General features: G+C 39.1%; 1 protein-coding gene across 1 annotated transcript in view; it reads right to left on the bottom strand.

Moving 5' to 3' along the window:
• tacr3a (tachykinin receptor 3a) overlaps window positions 1-15,588 on the bottom strand; it is a 30,727-nt gene extending 15,139 nt beyond the window's left edge. Inside the window, exons 1-3 of the mRNA XM_074664408.1 lie at window positions 14,870-15,588; window positions 10,783-10,971; window positions 7,863-8,013 (exon numbers count right to left, since the gene is read on the bottom strand). Coding sequence (XP_074520509.1) covers window positions 7,863-8,013; window positions 10,783-10,971; window positions 14,870-15,237 — 708 coding nt within the window. The 5' untranslated portion in view covers window positions 15,238-15,588. The remainder of the gene's footprint in view (window positions 1-7,862; window positions 8,014-10,782; window positions 10,972-14,869) is intronic.
• Window positions 15,589-17,878: the final 2,290 nt, after the last annotated feature.

Raw genomic sequence — 17,878 nt, 5'->3', positions numbered from 1 at the left:
TGTTAAAATGAAGGAGGTGGCCTTTATAATCTGTACTGCAGCAAGATAGCAAGGGGATCTTTAAACCTTTTGACTTCACTTGTGGGGAGCTGTTATGATGTCTACCGTTTTATATATCCATTCATTACAAAGTGATTACATGACCAATTGACCAACAAAGAGGGCATGACGTGGTGGTTTGAAAATCAGCAAGCACGAAGCAACACTCAATGATCTTGTTGTAGAAGCATATTTAAAGTTCAAAGCAATTTATGTGTTTGTGTAACCACTAGCAAATGACTGTCGCAGAAAATCTTCAAAAAGGAAACAGTAAGACCATTTTGATTCAACTAATAATCCATATTGAGAAATAACAACACTGAATAATTCAAACAAATCTGACACAAAGCTAAGTGCCATGATTTTACCCATGTAATAGCTTCAATGCTACATGTCATAAAGTGGATTTATAGCTGTTTGCAGCAAAACGTGAAAAGTATGTCACATTTGACATGCTTCCCTGCAGCAATCATTTGCATTCATACACTAGATTGACTATAAAACCTTGAATGCAAATTTAAAAAAACTGCTTTCTTTTTGCAGTTCATCTGCAGCCTACCCACTGCCTCTGGTTTAGGCCTGTGTGCAATTTTTATGGCAATCATACTGCAATAAAACATGAGACAGCAGGTGAATGGATGTGGTGAAATATCTCTGGAAAAGGGCAACGTGATACACCTATGTGGTCTGTGTGGGCATGACGAATGTTGTTGCTGATGTTTTCCTGCTAGAAGATACAAAATTTAACCGGAGCTGACAAGTGCAAGAAATTGTCTGGGACCTGGTGACCGCTGTCAAATACCTTCCATGAGGTTCGAGAGCAGAATTTAAGGTGCTTATGCTAACTTCTCCTTTTATATCCAGAACGAGCCCCCATTTGTAAGGCCTAAACAAAAGAGAGGCCCTGTGGGCCTAACATCAATCGATACATAATCCATAAAACACAGGTTTAGGATTATAACAAATAATTTACACCAAGCAAAAAAGACAAAAGAAAGAAAACAATGGGAGGCAGCAGGGCAGCAATCTCCAGCTCAAATGTCTCAATCTAAACCAAACTGGGCTGTAGAAACATGTCTGTGTAATTTGGAGGCTATTTCATATCAATTCTGAAACCAAGGAGAAGATGGAAGAAAAAGAGGGCCCAGACTTTTTTTTTTTTTAAATAGAAATGTGAGCTGGATTGAAGGGATTTTCTTCATGCCTCATTGGCAGGGACAATGCAGGAGGAGAAATGTGTCATATGCAGAGTATTTCAGACTTCTTCTTGGTCTTCCTTACCCTGCTTACCGTGGTACCCTTGTGTTTTTGTTTGGCATCTGAGTTATTTTTTAATGTTTCAATTAAGTTATTTTTTGGGGTTTTCAATCTAGATTTGTAATCTAAAACTATCTCAAAGATTGAAACAGATAAGACAATAAACATCATTCGTGGGAGACATCTGTGGGTGTTCAGTAAGCATATCACTTTGTCTGCTTCGATCATTTATTATGTGTACTGCAAGCTATTTATGAGCCTCAGGCAAAGCAGAGAAATAAAAGTCTTTATTCCAACTGTTAGGGTCTTTAATGGAAAACTGGTGGCATGTGTGTGTGTGTCAAGTTCATATTTGCTCTGAAGGTCTCCTTCAACCCAGTATTTAACTTTTAAATGGAAATGAGCTGTGGGACACAAATGGGAGAGGAAGAGCAAAACATATTAGTTTAATGCAGATTTGCTTTTTGAAAACACAATTATGAATCTCCCATGCTAATGAGCTTTTTAATAGACAAAATGAATACTGAGGCATATTCTAACCAACCAAAACAGTCTTGGGGCGAGAGCACCAGATTTATGTTTTTTCATTAATCCAGTGGATAACTCCCAATTTGTTGTCTGGAAACCAGAATGCGTCCTACAATCCATTTTTACATGTAAAACCAAGCAGACAACCCACGGCAAATTGTGTGCCTGAATGGGACTGAGTGATTATAAAAAGAAAACCTGTTTTAATTCTTCCCTCTCTGATACATTGGCAAAAGTATCATTTTGCCAGAAAGTGATAAAATCTGAACTGATTACAATAAAACGGATTCAATTATACCCAAAGAGTATTTTTTTCACATCATTCAGTCAGTGTATCATAAGGAAAAGTGTACAGGCTTGTTAAAGGAAAGTCAAATGTTGGTTTTGTGATTAAAGTAGTGAGTTGTTCAGCAGAAAAGTCAGAACATGCATAAATCGGTGTGATGGGAAATAGAGGAGACTGCTGATGTCAGATTCTCCAGATACACTCCCTGTGTGTGAAATGTTTCATTTTTGTGTAGTTTTTGTCTTGTGTTTTCTGTCTTTCTATCCCAGTGTTTTAATCTTTTATCCTTTCCCTTGTGTCTCTGTAGTTCTTTTGGTCTTGTTTTTGGGTTTATTTTACTTGGTATTTTTATTCTCCAAAGTTTTACTCCCTGTGTTTTTTCTTCCTTGAAACTGTGTCCAGCCTTAACCTTGATTGTCTACACACGTGCCTTGTTTCTCACTTGTGTGTCATTACTCATTACCCATGCTGTGCATAGTCTCAGTGCTTTTATCACCAAACTCTACCTCTCCGAGTTTATTCACGGCTTCGTTTTTTTTTTTTTTTCCCTATGAACTCAGGACTTTTGTTGGACCTTTTGGTAAGCCTCTTTGTTTCCCCTTTTTGATTTTGCTGTCTGTAAATGGGTCCTCACTTATGTCACACATGGCACAAGTGTTAGTATGCAAAAGTGTTGCATCCCCATTCAACATTTTACGCTTCACATTATTTGTCAAAGGTGTAAAATCTTCTTTTTCATGGGGATATATATATATATATATATATATATATATATATATATATATATATATATATATATATATATATATATATATATACATACATATATATATATATATATATATATATATATATATATATATATATATACATACATACATACATATATATATATATATATATATATATATATATATATATATATATATATATATATATATATATATATATATATATATATATATATATATATATTTATGTGTGTGTGTAAATAATGTTTATATTCCTTCCTCTATTACTATTTTATATCATCCCTGGATCCAATACTCTCCAGTACAATCCCTTATCATGGAAGGGGTATATATTAAAGTGTAAAGACTTTCGGTTTACAAAGAAAGGGCTGCAAAGTCAGCCATCTTCTTTGAGGCAACATGATGTAGAACATTTTTGTAAGCATATATTAGCAATATTGCCCAACTTTTTGTTGTAGTAAAAATTCTGTAGGTATGCAGACGTTACAACTCTCAATACAGCAGGTTTTATGATTTTTATTATGTAATTCGTTATTTTCTGGTTTATTTAAACACATGGTATCATGACATATTACAGAGGTATCATGCGTAGTTTCTACCACATCTCAGCTGCATAAATTAACTCCTGAAGATATAATCAATTCAATCAGCATTGGGAATGCTGACGCGGGTGTTAAATGAGCAGATAAGGTGCAATTTAAATGATTGATAAATTCATGCAGTTTTCTCTATAGATCTACAATTGCCCATTATAAGAGCAGGCTTACTGTGGCCAGCAGTAATAAAATGAAACACACATATCAAGTTTCACAGGTCCACATTTCATTTGTTAGTGAGCCTCCGAACGGCAGTTCATACCTCACTTAGCCCTGTAGGTATCTCAGGTCTTTAATTACCTTACATGGTCAGATGTCTAACATGTCGAAGTCCTTTTATAGTTATATATTTGCTTTTAAAACCTTATCAAGGCGTGCAGTTGTCTTAAAGTGACAGAGTTGCTAAGTGAACAAAATTGCACTAAGCAATCTGTTCTCAGGATCAGAACGGAAGGTCAAAGTGTGAGGGGTAGAGGATTGGCTGAATGGAATGAGAACACCTTAATGATAGCATTACAAACACACAAGTGTTTCAGCCGTGTAAGGGTTTGAAAAGGGAAGAGAACGTGTAAAGGTTAGAGCTTTTACTGATTCTCATCATGGTATTGTCTCCCATGACGGATGAAAGCTCTGCGACCATCTGTCCAGTTCAGATATGGTCCAATTCTTCTGGTATTTTGTATGACATTCCCGCTCACACAAGCTGAACGGAAAAACCTGATTTTGAAGAGGTCACTGATTTTAGTCTCTCCAAATTGAGGTACCAGCACAGACTGTGTAAAACAGTTACTGCAGGTGTAAGACCATTGGTGTGCCACTCTCAACTGAAATTTTAATGGTGCAGCTTCAGACAGGAGCATAAAAAAGACCAGTCCTGGTGCTTGCAGACCAGTGTACTGAATATTTCTTCCAACAAAAAGTAAGAGGGCAAAGTAATTGTTTCCTGTTATCACACAGACCTTTAATGGCTGCAATTAGGAGGATGAAAAAAAGAGGACACTGAGAGATGTCAAGAAATAATGAAACTCTTTAGTGGCTATTTTTACTGGAAATTCAGCTTTTGAGTTGTTAATTTGGTTTACCCATATAATTCACATAACTACTTTAGAGTTACCTTGAGTACTGTCCTTTGAGTGGTGTTGTACGATCACTGCTGATGTACAATAAACACTTAGCCTCATCATAGAGACTTCTGGGAACAGAATCGTGTTTTGATCACTGAAGACTGGTTGAAGATTTTTCATTTTCTAGACACATATTCCCTTGATCTATGTGGGACAAAATCAAATTCATTAGAATAAAGTGATGAGTCAACCAATAGAATATGATGCAAAATGACTTGGACCATGCTTTAAAACCAGTCAGCCAGTCAGAACTATTCAAGCCCTAAAATGACTTTGGATTTATATTCTTGGGCCAGTATGAGAAAGGAAGTTTGCAACAAAGTGTTTGTTCTTATTTATTTGTATCAAACCTTTTATTAAACCAGGAAGAAACTCCCTGATTCCTCACTCAGTGATAAATGCCTTTCATGTGTTGGAGTCAAACATAAACACATCCTGTCTTGTCTCTAATAAATAAGGTTAGCTCACAATACATTTCCAAACCTACTGAAACTACTGTCCTTTATTATCTGATAATGATAGAAATAGAGGCTGTAGGTTGCACATAATTGCCCAACTAGCACCTTAGAGGGTGATGGTCCCCGGCCCCTAAATGAATATCATTACAACCCTCAAACCTTCTGTTCCTTCTGTCTCCAGGCTGTCCCAGTTTAACAGTAGATAGTGAATTAGGTAGAGGTCTCACCCCTGCAGGCTGATTGGCTTTTAACAAAGCATCACAATTTGCTATCCTGTGAAGAGTTTGATCTACAACAGCTGAACATATGTGCACAGAGATCAATAAATAATCAACTTCAGTTTAATGCTAATGGGAGCCGGGATGATGTACTCAGTGCGCCGGCGGTTTTTCCTGTTGACACCAAAGCCTGCTGACACAGGATATGTTAAAACACCACATATGTTGTCATTACAGACACTTCCTAAGCTGAAAATCCTGCTGCTAAGTACAGATTCTACATTTAACTTAGATTCTTTAAATAAAGATTAGTAAGCAATCAACAAGTGAAGTTAGAAACCGTTTCCCAGGAAGCATGCAGGGGTTGCGATGGGTAATTAAGGCACAACACGTTCCTTATCAGTTGAAGAACCACATTTTTAGAGATGCTACGTTTATTGCAAAAACACACATTTTAAAGATTTTTTTATAAGATAAAAACATTTGACAAGTGTTCTTTCTTTGGTTGTTTAAGGAAGTGTTCCTCTTGCTACAGAAGCCTTTAATAAGCATTATCCTACTCACCAGCTCACCAGCTGTATCGATGTGTCCCAGGGAATTTACCCGGCTGACTTTTGTAATCCCATAATTCCTTTTGTGATACCACAGCTTACAGAGGATTTTGAGTATTTATTTAGTGAGCAAACTGACATTTCACAGTGTTATCACATAAATTTTTTTTCACTGTGTTAAATACAGTTTTTGACAGGACTCTGAAAGAGTGTAAAACATGAGCTCTTGAGCCCACTTGTTTTGTAGTGGTTTACACTGTTGCCCGGGGCTCTTCTCTCCTTTCCGTAACCTTTTCAAATGAGAGCTTGAGTACAAAACTTTCAACCTGCATGACATCCATCCCTGAGAAAGGCAGACTGTGTGCCACATATATACTATTGGCAAAACAAAATACAGACTGAAATACCCCAGTGAGCAGATGGCTTGGCACTGAATTCTTCTGTGTGAAACCACCGACAGGGAGCACAAACAACTAGGCTGTGAAAAAAAAATCATTTTCACTTACTGATCTCTGCAGGTACGCACAGAGAACTCCCCATACGCTTATTTTCTGGTTGGAAGACCCACAAATAATAAGAAGTGAGGTAAAGCCAATGCTGTCTGAGGAAATGATGAAGTACAGTGGAGCTGAAACAGAAATGTTGAACATATCTGTGCTCTGTGATTTTGATGAGTATGAGTTTTATTTAGATCCGTCATTTTGTTTTTGGATCATAAATGTTTAAATGTACTACATTTTCACTAGATTTAATAAGTTGTGATTTTTTTATTTTATTGTTCATGCTGGAAAGTGTTGACTGATATTTAATAACAGCCCTCTCCTTTGACGCTCTTTGGTGCCATATTGTTTTCTTTGGTATTGATTTCACTTCTGTCACAGCATCTGCCGTGCTTCTGCATTTCCCTCGAGCTTCCCAACATCTCTATGGCTCTCCTTTTTCCCTGTTGTGTGTGTGCCTGCATGTGTGCTTGCATGTGGGCTTGTATGTGTGTACATGCTTGGCATCAGTTCTTCGTTACCAGCTCACAAATGAATGCTGATTTATCACACCTGCCATCCATCAAGCTCATCAATCTGCAGCCCGTCCGATAACTCACCTCTGCAGTGTTGTTGCTCAGACAGGGGTCTCTCCCCCCCAGGCCTTCTTGCTTTGTTTTTGCATGGATAATTCTGATTTCTCTTCACTTGTGCATCAGGATGGACTTCCACCAAGTCCTCCTGTCTTGCAGCCTGCAGGCTCACCTGCGTGCTATCCATTTGGTATCACCTAACACCTAACAGCTGTCTCTGTCATCTGGACTGTGACCATTTTAGAACCAGTCGAAATAATCTTTTCTGCAGATTTAATGAACCCTCCCTGTGAGAAATATTACATTCCTTCATTTAAAATCAGCAGTGAGTGTTTTTTTTTGCTCCCCTGAACGCCAAAGCGTGTCTTTGAGCTTCTCTGACTCTAGAGCTTTAAAGGCCTTGGCGTCAAAGCACAGATAACTCTTAATGCTAAGAGACAGTGTTGTTTCCAGAGCTTATGCCTGTCTGGGTGCATGAGCAAACAATTGATTAAAGACAAGTGACAACCACAAAGGCTGTGTTCTCTTGAGTCCCCCCTGAAATGTTCACCATGTAATGTCTCTACCAGCTTTACACACGCAGAGACCAGAGAGTGTATTCACTTCAGTATTTGTGTTTGCAACTTCTGATGTTCTCACTTGTGTCTGATATTCCTGTTATTTTAAGGGTTTTTAAAGTTTGGGGGCTTTAAATTTCAAGGCTAAAAGAAAAAAAAAGACAACAGAAAGCTCTTAACTCTCTGTTCTAAAGGCAGTTAAATGTCAAATTGAACTATTGCCTCAGTTTTCTTCTTCTTTTTTTTCTGTTCATCAGTTCAGTTTATAACTCTCTGTGTGACAGTGATTACCTGAAGCCACAGGCTGCTCAGTGGCAGACTATTTTAAATTATTCCTGGCTCTGTGATGTTCACAGGGAATAATTACAATGCCTCCAGTCATTTCTTAATGAATGAAAAACATTTCACCCTGGAGCAGGCTTACCTTTCGTTTAGCCATGAGCTGTCCATGATAGTTATCTGATGAGTCTCCAGGGATCTCCCCTCCCCACAGAGTCATTCCAACAACAGTGTAAGTGATGCCCATCACCGCTAAGGGCAGGATGTAGATCAGAACTGTCACGATGATATGATACCTGGGAAAGATGAGAAATTATTAAGCATGTTTTTCTTATATTAACATATTTATGATCATGTACATTATAAACAGTAGATTTGACATATGAACACGAACCCAGGTTGAGTCTTTAGATCTTAGAGTCTTCTCACTGTTACATGTGAAGATCTTAAGGATGCCCCTAAAATAACTTGTATTGAAGTTACAAAGATTTCTTGCAAGCATAGCAACTATTACGGGATGCAGAGGAGGAAGTCAGGTGGCAGGTTGAGGCAGGGCAACAAAAGCCCAGGAGACCAGAGAAAAGGCTGGAGGACGGGTCAACAAAACACTGAATGTTAACAAAGTGGACAGCTGTTCACTTCCTGTCAACAGAAAGCTTTGTTTTTCTTCTGAGGCATAACCTTTACTGCATGCTCAGCAATATGATTGTCATGAAAATGCCCACTCATTTCCTGTTCCCAAACCATATCAAATCAAAACAATACTGTATAACCTTTTCCATTTTTCAGAATAGCATTGGATAAGAGGACACTTCCATGTGCCTTTGTTGCAGGAGAATTGATGAACTGGTTTTATAGTTAAACTCGTGCTACTTACACTTTATCTATACGAGATAACAGGGTAGAGTTAAGCAACAGGTCACCATATTACAACCACATTTCGACCAATGCTGATACACTGGAAAATGCTGATTAGAACATTGATTTGGTGACACGACTCAGGGTCAAGCTTTGTATTTTAGTTTCACATAACTAAACTGAATACAAGTTTCAATGCAAAGCACTGTTTAAATCAGGAATTAGGAACACTCTATTAAGAAATGTGGTATTACCATTGCTTTTTACATAATACAGCAGCTGGAAATAAGATGTGATAAGGTGATACAATAAAATAAGTATTAGACATACACTGAAATAAGCAATAAAGTATCAGTAAGTACTGAAGTAATAAGCACTAAACCAGATGAGAGCTACTCACAAACGAGATAGACAAGGCAAAATGAACTATTCTGAACAGATTGCACAAAGTGAAAGGTATTTAACAGAATATAGCACTTAATGAGAAATAGATATAGATAATGAGATATATAAATGCCATAGCCTTTACAAGCTTAGCTAAAAAGAGACTTGCTCCTAACATAAAAGACTCCGTTTCACACATCCTATTCATTCTTTGGGGATTTTTTTTTTGTTCCCTTTCTGGATTCTAAGGGTCACCTGGGATATGGAATATGGTTATATTTCACCATTTGTCAATGTAAAAGAAAAGCCTTAAAGGGGCAGTGAGGAGTTTCTAAGTGTACTTGAAAAAGTCTCCCTTCTAGATATATGCCCAATTGTAATCCACACTTTGAAATGAGATTATCAGCACCAATATAGGTGATTCATACCCCCCCCCCCCCCCCCCCCCCTGTGTTTTTGTCTGCTAAAACACATTTCTGGATTAATTTTCTAGTAATGGTGGACACAGGAACCTACCTGTCAGACAGAAAAAGGACAAAAGAGCAGAAGAAAGCTAAACGGTAGAGTGATAGAACACAGGCTAAAGGCTAAACAAGCTAAGCAGTTATACCACGGTGGTCTGTTCAAACTTAAGAGTCTATCTATAAAATGAAGAGTAAAGTTATGATGGCTCTGTTAGGTAGCTGAGCACTGGCAGGGCATAAACAGGAGCACTGGCAGGGCATAAACAGGATTCAATAAGATTAAACCTTACACAGACATCGGAGTACTGTGCTGCTAGTGGCACTACATATAGTCAGCTACTACAATATGGTGCAAAGTTCAATTATTATTACGTTTCAAACAATGGGGCTACATGACTGTTGGTAAATACCTTTAGACAGAAAAATGGAGTTCAAAGAAGATCCAATCCAAAACAAAAAAAACTTACATGCCTTTTTAAGAGCCACGTCTACATGACAGTGTGCGTGAGACTCCGAGCCATAAGGTGTCACTGCAGTCGAATAAGAACAGAGCCTCCTCACAGTCTCTTTAAAGGGACAGTAGCTAGAACTAAGTATTTTGGACAGGAAATAAATGAAGAGTGTGTTGAGCTGTAAGTCATGCAGAGCTACCAGAGGCCCAGTAGAAATCAAACGTTTGCCTGACAGTCTGAACTTCTCCTTAATTACTGCTTCAACAACAACCTGCCCTCCATTAAATCACAAACATCACCACTGGACCCCCTTACAACCAACTTTTTACCAAGCAGGGCTCAAACTGCTCTTTAAAGTTGGAGTTTTACCCAGTGATTAGCAATTGTCTTCTTCATCTGGACAACAGGAGCTCACTCTTAGTAGTTTCTCTGGTTGTTTTTTTAAATTCAGCAAGTTTTATAACTCAGGTGTTGTAAGAAAAAAAATAAAACTCACTTTTGAGAAGACATGAAACTTGAAACACTGAATGAGGTTTTAAAACAGCTGAATTTTCAAAGGGTGGTTGGTTTTCGTGTTGGTAGGCATTTGAGGAGACCGTAAAATATTTAAAGCAATACAGTCATTTATTTTCATAAGACCAGTGGATCTCATTATCTGCCTACTCTTTAATATTGAACAGCTTTCTGTTTCACTGATTCGATTAGATCTGAATGGCTTTTATGTAACTGTCTGTATTATAATGTCTGCTGTGATCTCCCTGATTTGCCTTCCAATCTTTTCTTGTAAAGTATTTGTGATGTCTGTTTCTGTATGGGCCTATAAATAAACTTGACTCATTTTACTTGCTGAGCTACTCAAATGGCATAAAAGCTTCTTTCTTCAGTAAGTTATTAAATGGTTTCTTACATGAAGGAGTCCTCAGCCATGCGGGGCCAGGCCACATAGCAGAGCGTCCTGTGGGGCAGAGTTTTGAGGGTGGAGAAGTAGCAAAGAGGGAAGGCCAGAACCACAGCCAGACTCCAGATAGACACGATGACTCCTGTGGTGGCTTTCGCTGACAGACGAGGCTTCAAAGGATAGATGATGGCCATGTACCTGCAGGTCAGATGTGAGCAAGTCTGTGAAACACGACTGTGTTCAAAATCTGGACAACATATTGAATTACTGATGATCTATCACTTTGGTTTCACTTACTGATGAAAAACGTTTAAAATATATTTTCCGCATGTTTTGTGAATGAGTTCTTTGTGACAGTTTTCCTAAAATGTTTGCTACTGCACTGCTCTGAAGTTGTTTTCTTGCAACCTGTGTTTATATACTTTACTTGAATGAAAATGGTTTTAAATATCCTGAAGAGGTGAAATCAAAAAGAAACTGTGTATGGAAAATGAACAAACCATTAAGATTTATTCAAATTTGCTCCGGATGTGAAGTCTAAATAGGAAAACTCTTATCAGTGAAGAAAAAGTGAAAACAAACTTACTTAAACTTTCTCCCCATAGTTGTATTCCTAACATCGTTTGCTGCAAGTCATTCTGTGAAAGTTCAATTATACTGCAGAGTCTGATTTTCAGGGAAATGATGGATGATTCACTAAAAACACAAAGAGTGGTGAGATATCGTTTGAACTGTTCAAAGAGGCCCCCAGAAGTGTAAGGAGATTAACCTGAGGAACATGAACTCGGCTCAGGATGCCACATGATTCTAAATCACTTGAAACAAGGGTGTTGAGTTGTTAATTCAATCTTCATAATATCGTGAAGAATGGGCCCCGACATGCCACCTCAGTGACTGAAACTCTCTGAGAACAATAACAAAAATGCCCCGACTACTCACCTGGAAGTACTTGGGATTAAATATGAGTGTCTCTCGGGCCTTTTAAGTGAACAGCTTGTTAGAAATCCAATCAGGTTTGTGCCACTTGCTGGCCTGCATTATTTTGGATCCCATGACCTCATACAAGGATGACTGATCTAACAGACTCATATCCACTGAGCAATACGCATAGTGCAACACCAAAGACACTTGAGTAATGCTAACAGGATTACACATCAAAGTACATTCAAAGAGGCATCAGCATCAGCTGGTGAAGATCACAGCCAAAAAATGAATAAATCATATCATGTTTTTTGTTTAACCTTGAAGTCTGTGATGCCTCAAGCTGCACAAACTTCCTTTGACAGCATATTGTTTTGAAACCACATCATGTGGTGTGACAACATCAACTGTTCCCTCACTTTATCACAGTATGGTGTTTGACAAGCAGAGCTGACCTCAGATGAGACCTCCAAACATTATGCCAACAGCTGAACATGAAGGGTTGACTTTTTATCTCTGGAGGAGAGGAGAGTATTTCAGCTAAAATGATGAAAAAACACCAAATACTTTAAGGATCTGATACACGACACAATGTAAAACCCAATTCATTTTTTCCATCCATCTCTGACATCAGGCTTTAGAAATCAAGCAAAAGAAACCACTTTCCAGGAATAATGTTTGAAGCAGCAGCTCTCTGCACATGCTACACTTGTCACACTCTATCGCCTCTCCTGAAAAAGCATCTGAAACAAAAAACTGCTGACAACAAACATTATGAATAATCCTCAGTATCAGGAGCAATTAAATGGCGAATGGATTGCACTTACACTGAATAGTACTTTTCTCCTCATCTAAGCACTCAGAATGTATTTGCACTAAATGCCGTATTACCCTTTCACACATTCACACACGCACACAGGCATGCACACACATGTTCATGCACTGATGGCAGAGGACGCTGTGTGAAGACCCAGTCTGTTCATCAGGGCTAATCGTTCATCCAAATTCACTGCACACAGAATGGGACTTGGGGGGCAATTTGGGTGCACTCTGGCAATTGGCCTGCAGGAGCCAGGGATCAAACCACTAATCTTCTGACAGAAAAAGTGCTGTACCACTGAGCCACAGCTTCCCAGTATCTCTGTTAGGACATTCTACTTTTTCCAAACATCTGAGAAGAATTCTTTCAATCCAGTGGGCACAAAAGCAGATCCCATTAACCTGTACTATTCAGGTGTAGAGGAGCTAATTTTAAGGATTGACTTCCAAAGACTGGAGTTGGAATTTAATTTGGGAAAAAAGGGTTTGTACATTTTCTTCTGGTGCTAAAACCCCATTGTCCTGCACATGACATTAAAATGAATATATGTAGGTAGGTAGGTAGGTAGATAGATAGATAGATAGATAGATAGATAGATAGATAGATAGATAGATAGATAGATAGATAGATAGATAGATAGATAGATAGATAGATAGAATACTTTATTTATCCCCGAAGGGAAATTCATGTAGCTTGCGCTCATCTTCCAAAGATCAAAGAATTGCAAACTCTGATGGCTGCAGGGAGGAACTATCCTCTGTATCTCTCAGTTTCATGTATTATCATGTATTTATCATGTATGCATGATAAATATGACTGCCTATCTCATTTTGCCTTTAGCGCTTGCCTTGGACTATTAACTTTTGCTCAGTAACCTGTGTTTATTTTGCTGCACAGACTGAGGAAGCCCGCCTGGCAGCACAGCCAGCAAACAGGAAGGACAAACCCACAGATGATCACGAACCATGGCCCTGTGCCATTTCAAGACATCAGAGCAAAGACAGCAGCAGACAGCAGCAGGCTAGGGTTAGGAAAAAGCAGGACCTGGGGTTACATCCACATCACTGAGGTCAAGCCAATGTTCTCCTCCTCAGCTCATAGATGACACAATGGAAATGGAAGCTGAGGACCAAATGTATAAATGCATGGAAGTAGGAGTAGAGGGGACTTGTTATAAAAGGGATCAAGGTCTCAGGGTATGCAGCTTCCCTTTATGTGTGAAGGAGGAGAACAGGAAGAGAAAACCACCTTAGGCATCATCACTTTGTCGACACCTATACGCTCGCTGCTGCTCACTGCTGCTCACTGCTGCTGCATGCTGCGTCTACAGCCTCTCTGTATTCATTATATTCAGCATGTGACTGCCTCCTTCATCAGTCTAATCCCTTTATTGCAGCATTATGATGTTAGACGGTCCACTGATCGGTATCAAAGCCCAGCTGATAGTGAGGAGTGCATCATCACATTACCGGAAAACCACAGGAGCGAGTAGGCGAAAAAAGGCACTGGAATAAAGGATGAAACAGGTGTGAAGGCAGGAGCAAAATAAATAAATAACCAGATCACATGTGGTGGAAACAAGAGCTGGAGAGCGTAAAAGGCACTGAGAAATGGGGAGAGGACAGGAGAGGTCTTTCTTGGGGGTTGGACCATGGATAATAAGTCACTACAGAGAGAATTCTTCACTAAGCTGCTGCTTCCTTTCCTACGTCATCAGTGGTGATAATCAAAAATAGATGTGTGAGATGTGACTGCTATCTCACACACCACAGGCCTGGAGAAGAAGTCAGAGGAGTGTGATGTGCGGCTGTAACCCTGCTGACAAACTGCGTTTTATGTCTACTCAAATCAGCAGGAGGGCAACAAGTCTAATGAGACTGAGGGGTCAAAGTTCATTAGCTAGATAAGTTTGTGTTCTTTTACAACACACAAACTCTTGATTTTCTTCTGTTAATATTTTAATTTTTAATTTTGTTGACACACTATTCAGTTTGGCACTTGTCAGATGACAGCACTTTTGACTAAAGTGATTGGCTGAGAGGAGTTTTCAACCCCTAAGGACAACCAATTTTGATGTTAGAGTCAGATATTTAGCAATAAAGCTCATTTTCTGCCATAATAATTAATTTTTCCACCTCAATTTCTTCCTTATTCAGTACACAAGCTCTTTTTTTCATTTACACAACCACCAACAAGATTTTCTCAAATGTACACAGGAGATGTAGATTACGCCTTAGAGGTAATTAAATTTTACCCACACACTGAACTGATCATCTCTATTCAATGAGGAAGAGGGGACTGTGGAAGGATTTAACGTTTGTTAAATTTTGCTCTTGTATCATTTTATAAACCCACCTGTCCACAGCAATCGCAGTCATGGAGTAGATGCTCGCAAACACCGATGTCACCGGGAAGAAGTTGTGGAATTTGCAGTACGCCTCCCCGAAGTACCAATCCCCGTGAGTAGCGTAGATAAAGTTTATCAAAGTATTGAACGCGGCCATGGAAGCGTCCGAAAACGCTAAATTCAAGAGAAAGTAGTTCGTCACAGTCCTCATGCGCTTGTGGGCAAGAATGATCCATATCACAATGAGGTTTCCAAACACCGCCACTGCCAGCACCACGCTGTACGCCACGGACCAGAGAGCCACGCGCCACGGCGGCTGCACAAACTGGTTAGTGTAGTTCGCAGTTATGTTGGATCCGTTTTGTGGAGCTGCCATCCTCTTCTCTTTATCCTCGTATATACGAAAAGGTTGTGATGATTCAACGATTGTGATCAATGAACTGAGGAGCTAGAAACTAGAATCCACTGAATGTGCGTTTGTGCACCATAGCGCGCGACTTAAACACATATTACCCCTAAAGATGACGCATCTTCTTTTCAAATCTCCACTGTGTGATCCTTGGACTTCATTACATTTTTAGTAGAGAAAAAAAATGGATAAAAAGCACTGAGAGTGTGCATGTAAAGTGTATCCTCGGTGCCTGTTGAATGAGGGTGTGAGCCTCTCCTCTCCAGCAGGGCTCCGTGCGCACTCAGTGACGCGCAAGTGGCACAAATGGAGGAGAAAAAAAAAGATTGATGGATTTTTGTGGCGTCTGTTTTACACTGCATGGAAAACAAATGGGCTCGGCTTTATTCTCTCGATGTACAGTCAGTCAGCGCTGCTGTGTGTCTTTATCTGCAGATGATCTCCTGTCAGCAGCAGCAGATGAGCAGTAAACAGGATATTGAAATGTTGCATGCTGTGTGCACAATGGCACACTCTTTTCGCCTCTCAGATGTGGAGTCAAGAGTTGACACAGTTCAGTGCCCTTTCCTTTTATTCAGCTCTTTGCCACTTTTTTTTCTTTTTTTTTTTTGTTACACATCTTTTTTTTCTACTCATAAAAGCTGCTGCCTTTATGTTCCCCTAACTGTAGTCATAAATCACCCTCACACTGCATGGCCAAGAGAAAAGAAAGTCCAATGCATTGTGCTGTGACTCTCCCCTTTCCTGTCACACCAGCATTCTCAGTTACCAGGCTGAAGTACCCTGCAGACATCCAGCTGTTCACATCGGATAAAACTCTCTCATCTGCCTGCAGAGCATTTGTTGTTAGCCTCTGCTCCAATACATCTACAATACATGTCTTAAAGACCAATTAAACTCAATCAGACAAGAAAACCTCCCCAGTGGACTCATTTCCTACAGGCATTAGGTCCTCATGAGACATTAAGGTGTGCTCAAGGTGTCTCAGGCGTCGGTATGCCTGTGAAATTCCATCAAAACTTATTCCTGTATTCATTTTATCAGGGCATGGTGATCAAAAGAAGTGGAACTAAATGGTGAACAAGCATGCTGTGCTACTGTATATGTATGTAGGAAAGCAGTCACAGGACATTTTCACAGTGCAACACATTTAGATGAACACACACAAGCACACACAGCTGCCTGTTTGGCTCTGAATTGTATTTTCGTGCATCTGTATTCAACTGTAGTACTACAGCATGAACATCACCATTACCTTAAACTCCTAATTGCATTACTATTTGAGAAATACAGAAAGAAATGAATCTGCAGTGAAGTAAAACAGAAACATGATATTTTTATCATGATCTTGCTCAGTTCACACGATCCTCTACAATGTTTAATCTAATCTAATGTAATTGAATCTGATCCAACAGTGCAGGTATGTATGTTTTGCTAATGAAGCGCTGATGTGCTGCGGGAACAAAAGTAAAATTACCCATAATTAAGAAGGCAGTGACTCTTAAGATGCTGTTTAAGTGATTGATGATGTGGTCTTTTCAAGTGGAATTGGAAAGCAAACCCAATGGGGTTTATTGTTTGTTTCCGGTTTGCAATCCTGCCATTCAGTTATGATTGAAATTCATGAAACGCTGCTGTGTCTTCCGCGGTCTTCTCCTTGAGAATATGTAAATAAAGCAGAGAATAGGCTTAATAATAAAAGTGTTGCAGGCAATAAAATTAATTCATACATTTCCTCTGCCACATTGGGTGTTCATAGATATTTAAATATGATATTAAAAAGTGGTCAGTGTGAGGATTTTTAATCAGCTTGAGATAAAATCTCACAGTGGCATTTGTGCAACATGAACTCTAACTTAGAGACGCTGTGAGAAAGATCTGTTTCATTGGACTCCCTCGCCACCTTCTGGCCTGGAGTCTCACTCACACTGTCGTAATGACTTTGAGCGAGGTGTGTGTTTGTTTTGGAATTAAAGGGAGATTGTATGGAAACAAATTTTCTTTGTTCAAGACAACTTTTTACTGGATACAACGTGCTGGGATAAGGTATTTATCAGTTCAGTTACATAGTGTTTGAAATGTATCAACAAGCAAACATTGCTATATGTAGCGCTATTGTCAGCCCAGTGCTCCGATGTATCTGTAGGCTAACTTGACTACAAGCAAACATTGTCAGTTTGCATGTAGTTTAATAGCCGTCTATATTTAGCGCAGCTGGCAGAGCACTCTAAGACATCTGCATAATATATAACGTTAGTAAATGCTGGTTAGCTATGTCCTGCCAGTCATCCACGAAGCGGAGCTAATGTAACCTCACTCTTCATTTTATTGATAGACGCTCAAGTTTGAACAGATCACTGCAGAATAACTGTTGCATAAGGGTTGGAATGAACATTAGCACAAACAGTTAGACCCCTGTTTTCGCCTTTAGCTCATACATTGTTGCTCTCTTGTTAAGCTTTCGTCTGCTCTTCTGTCTTTTTTCTGTCTGACAGTTAGGCTCAAGTGTCCACCATCACAACAAAATTTATCACGAGAATTGTTTTCAGCAGAGAAAAAAAAAGGATCTAACTTCTCACTTCTAAGCTTCGTCAGCCTGTGTGGTGTT

The sequence above is a fragment of the Halichoeres trimaculatus genome, unplaced genomic scaffold (assembly GCF_033239565.1).
Source record: "Halichoeres trimaculatus isolate MK-OKI-2021-1 unplaced genomic scaffold, fHalTri1.1 fHalTri1_scaffold_2, whole genome shotgun sequence".
NCBI classification, from domain to species: Eukaryota; Metazoa; Chordata; class Actinopteri; order Labriformes; family Labridae; genus Halichoeres; species Halichoeres trimaculatus.
The sequence above is the reverse complement of the archived record's forward strand: the minus strand, read 5'-3'. Positions and strand labels throughout refer to the sequence as shown.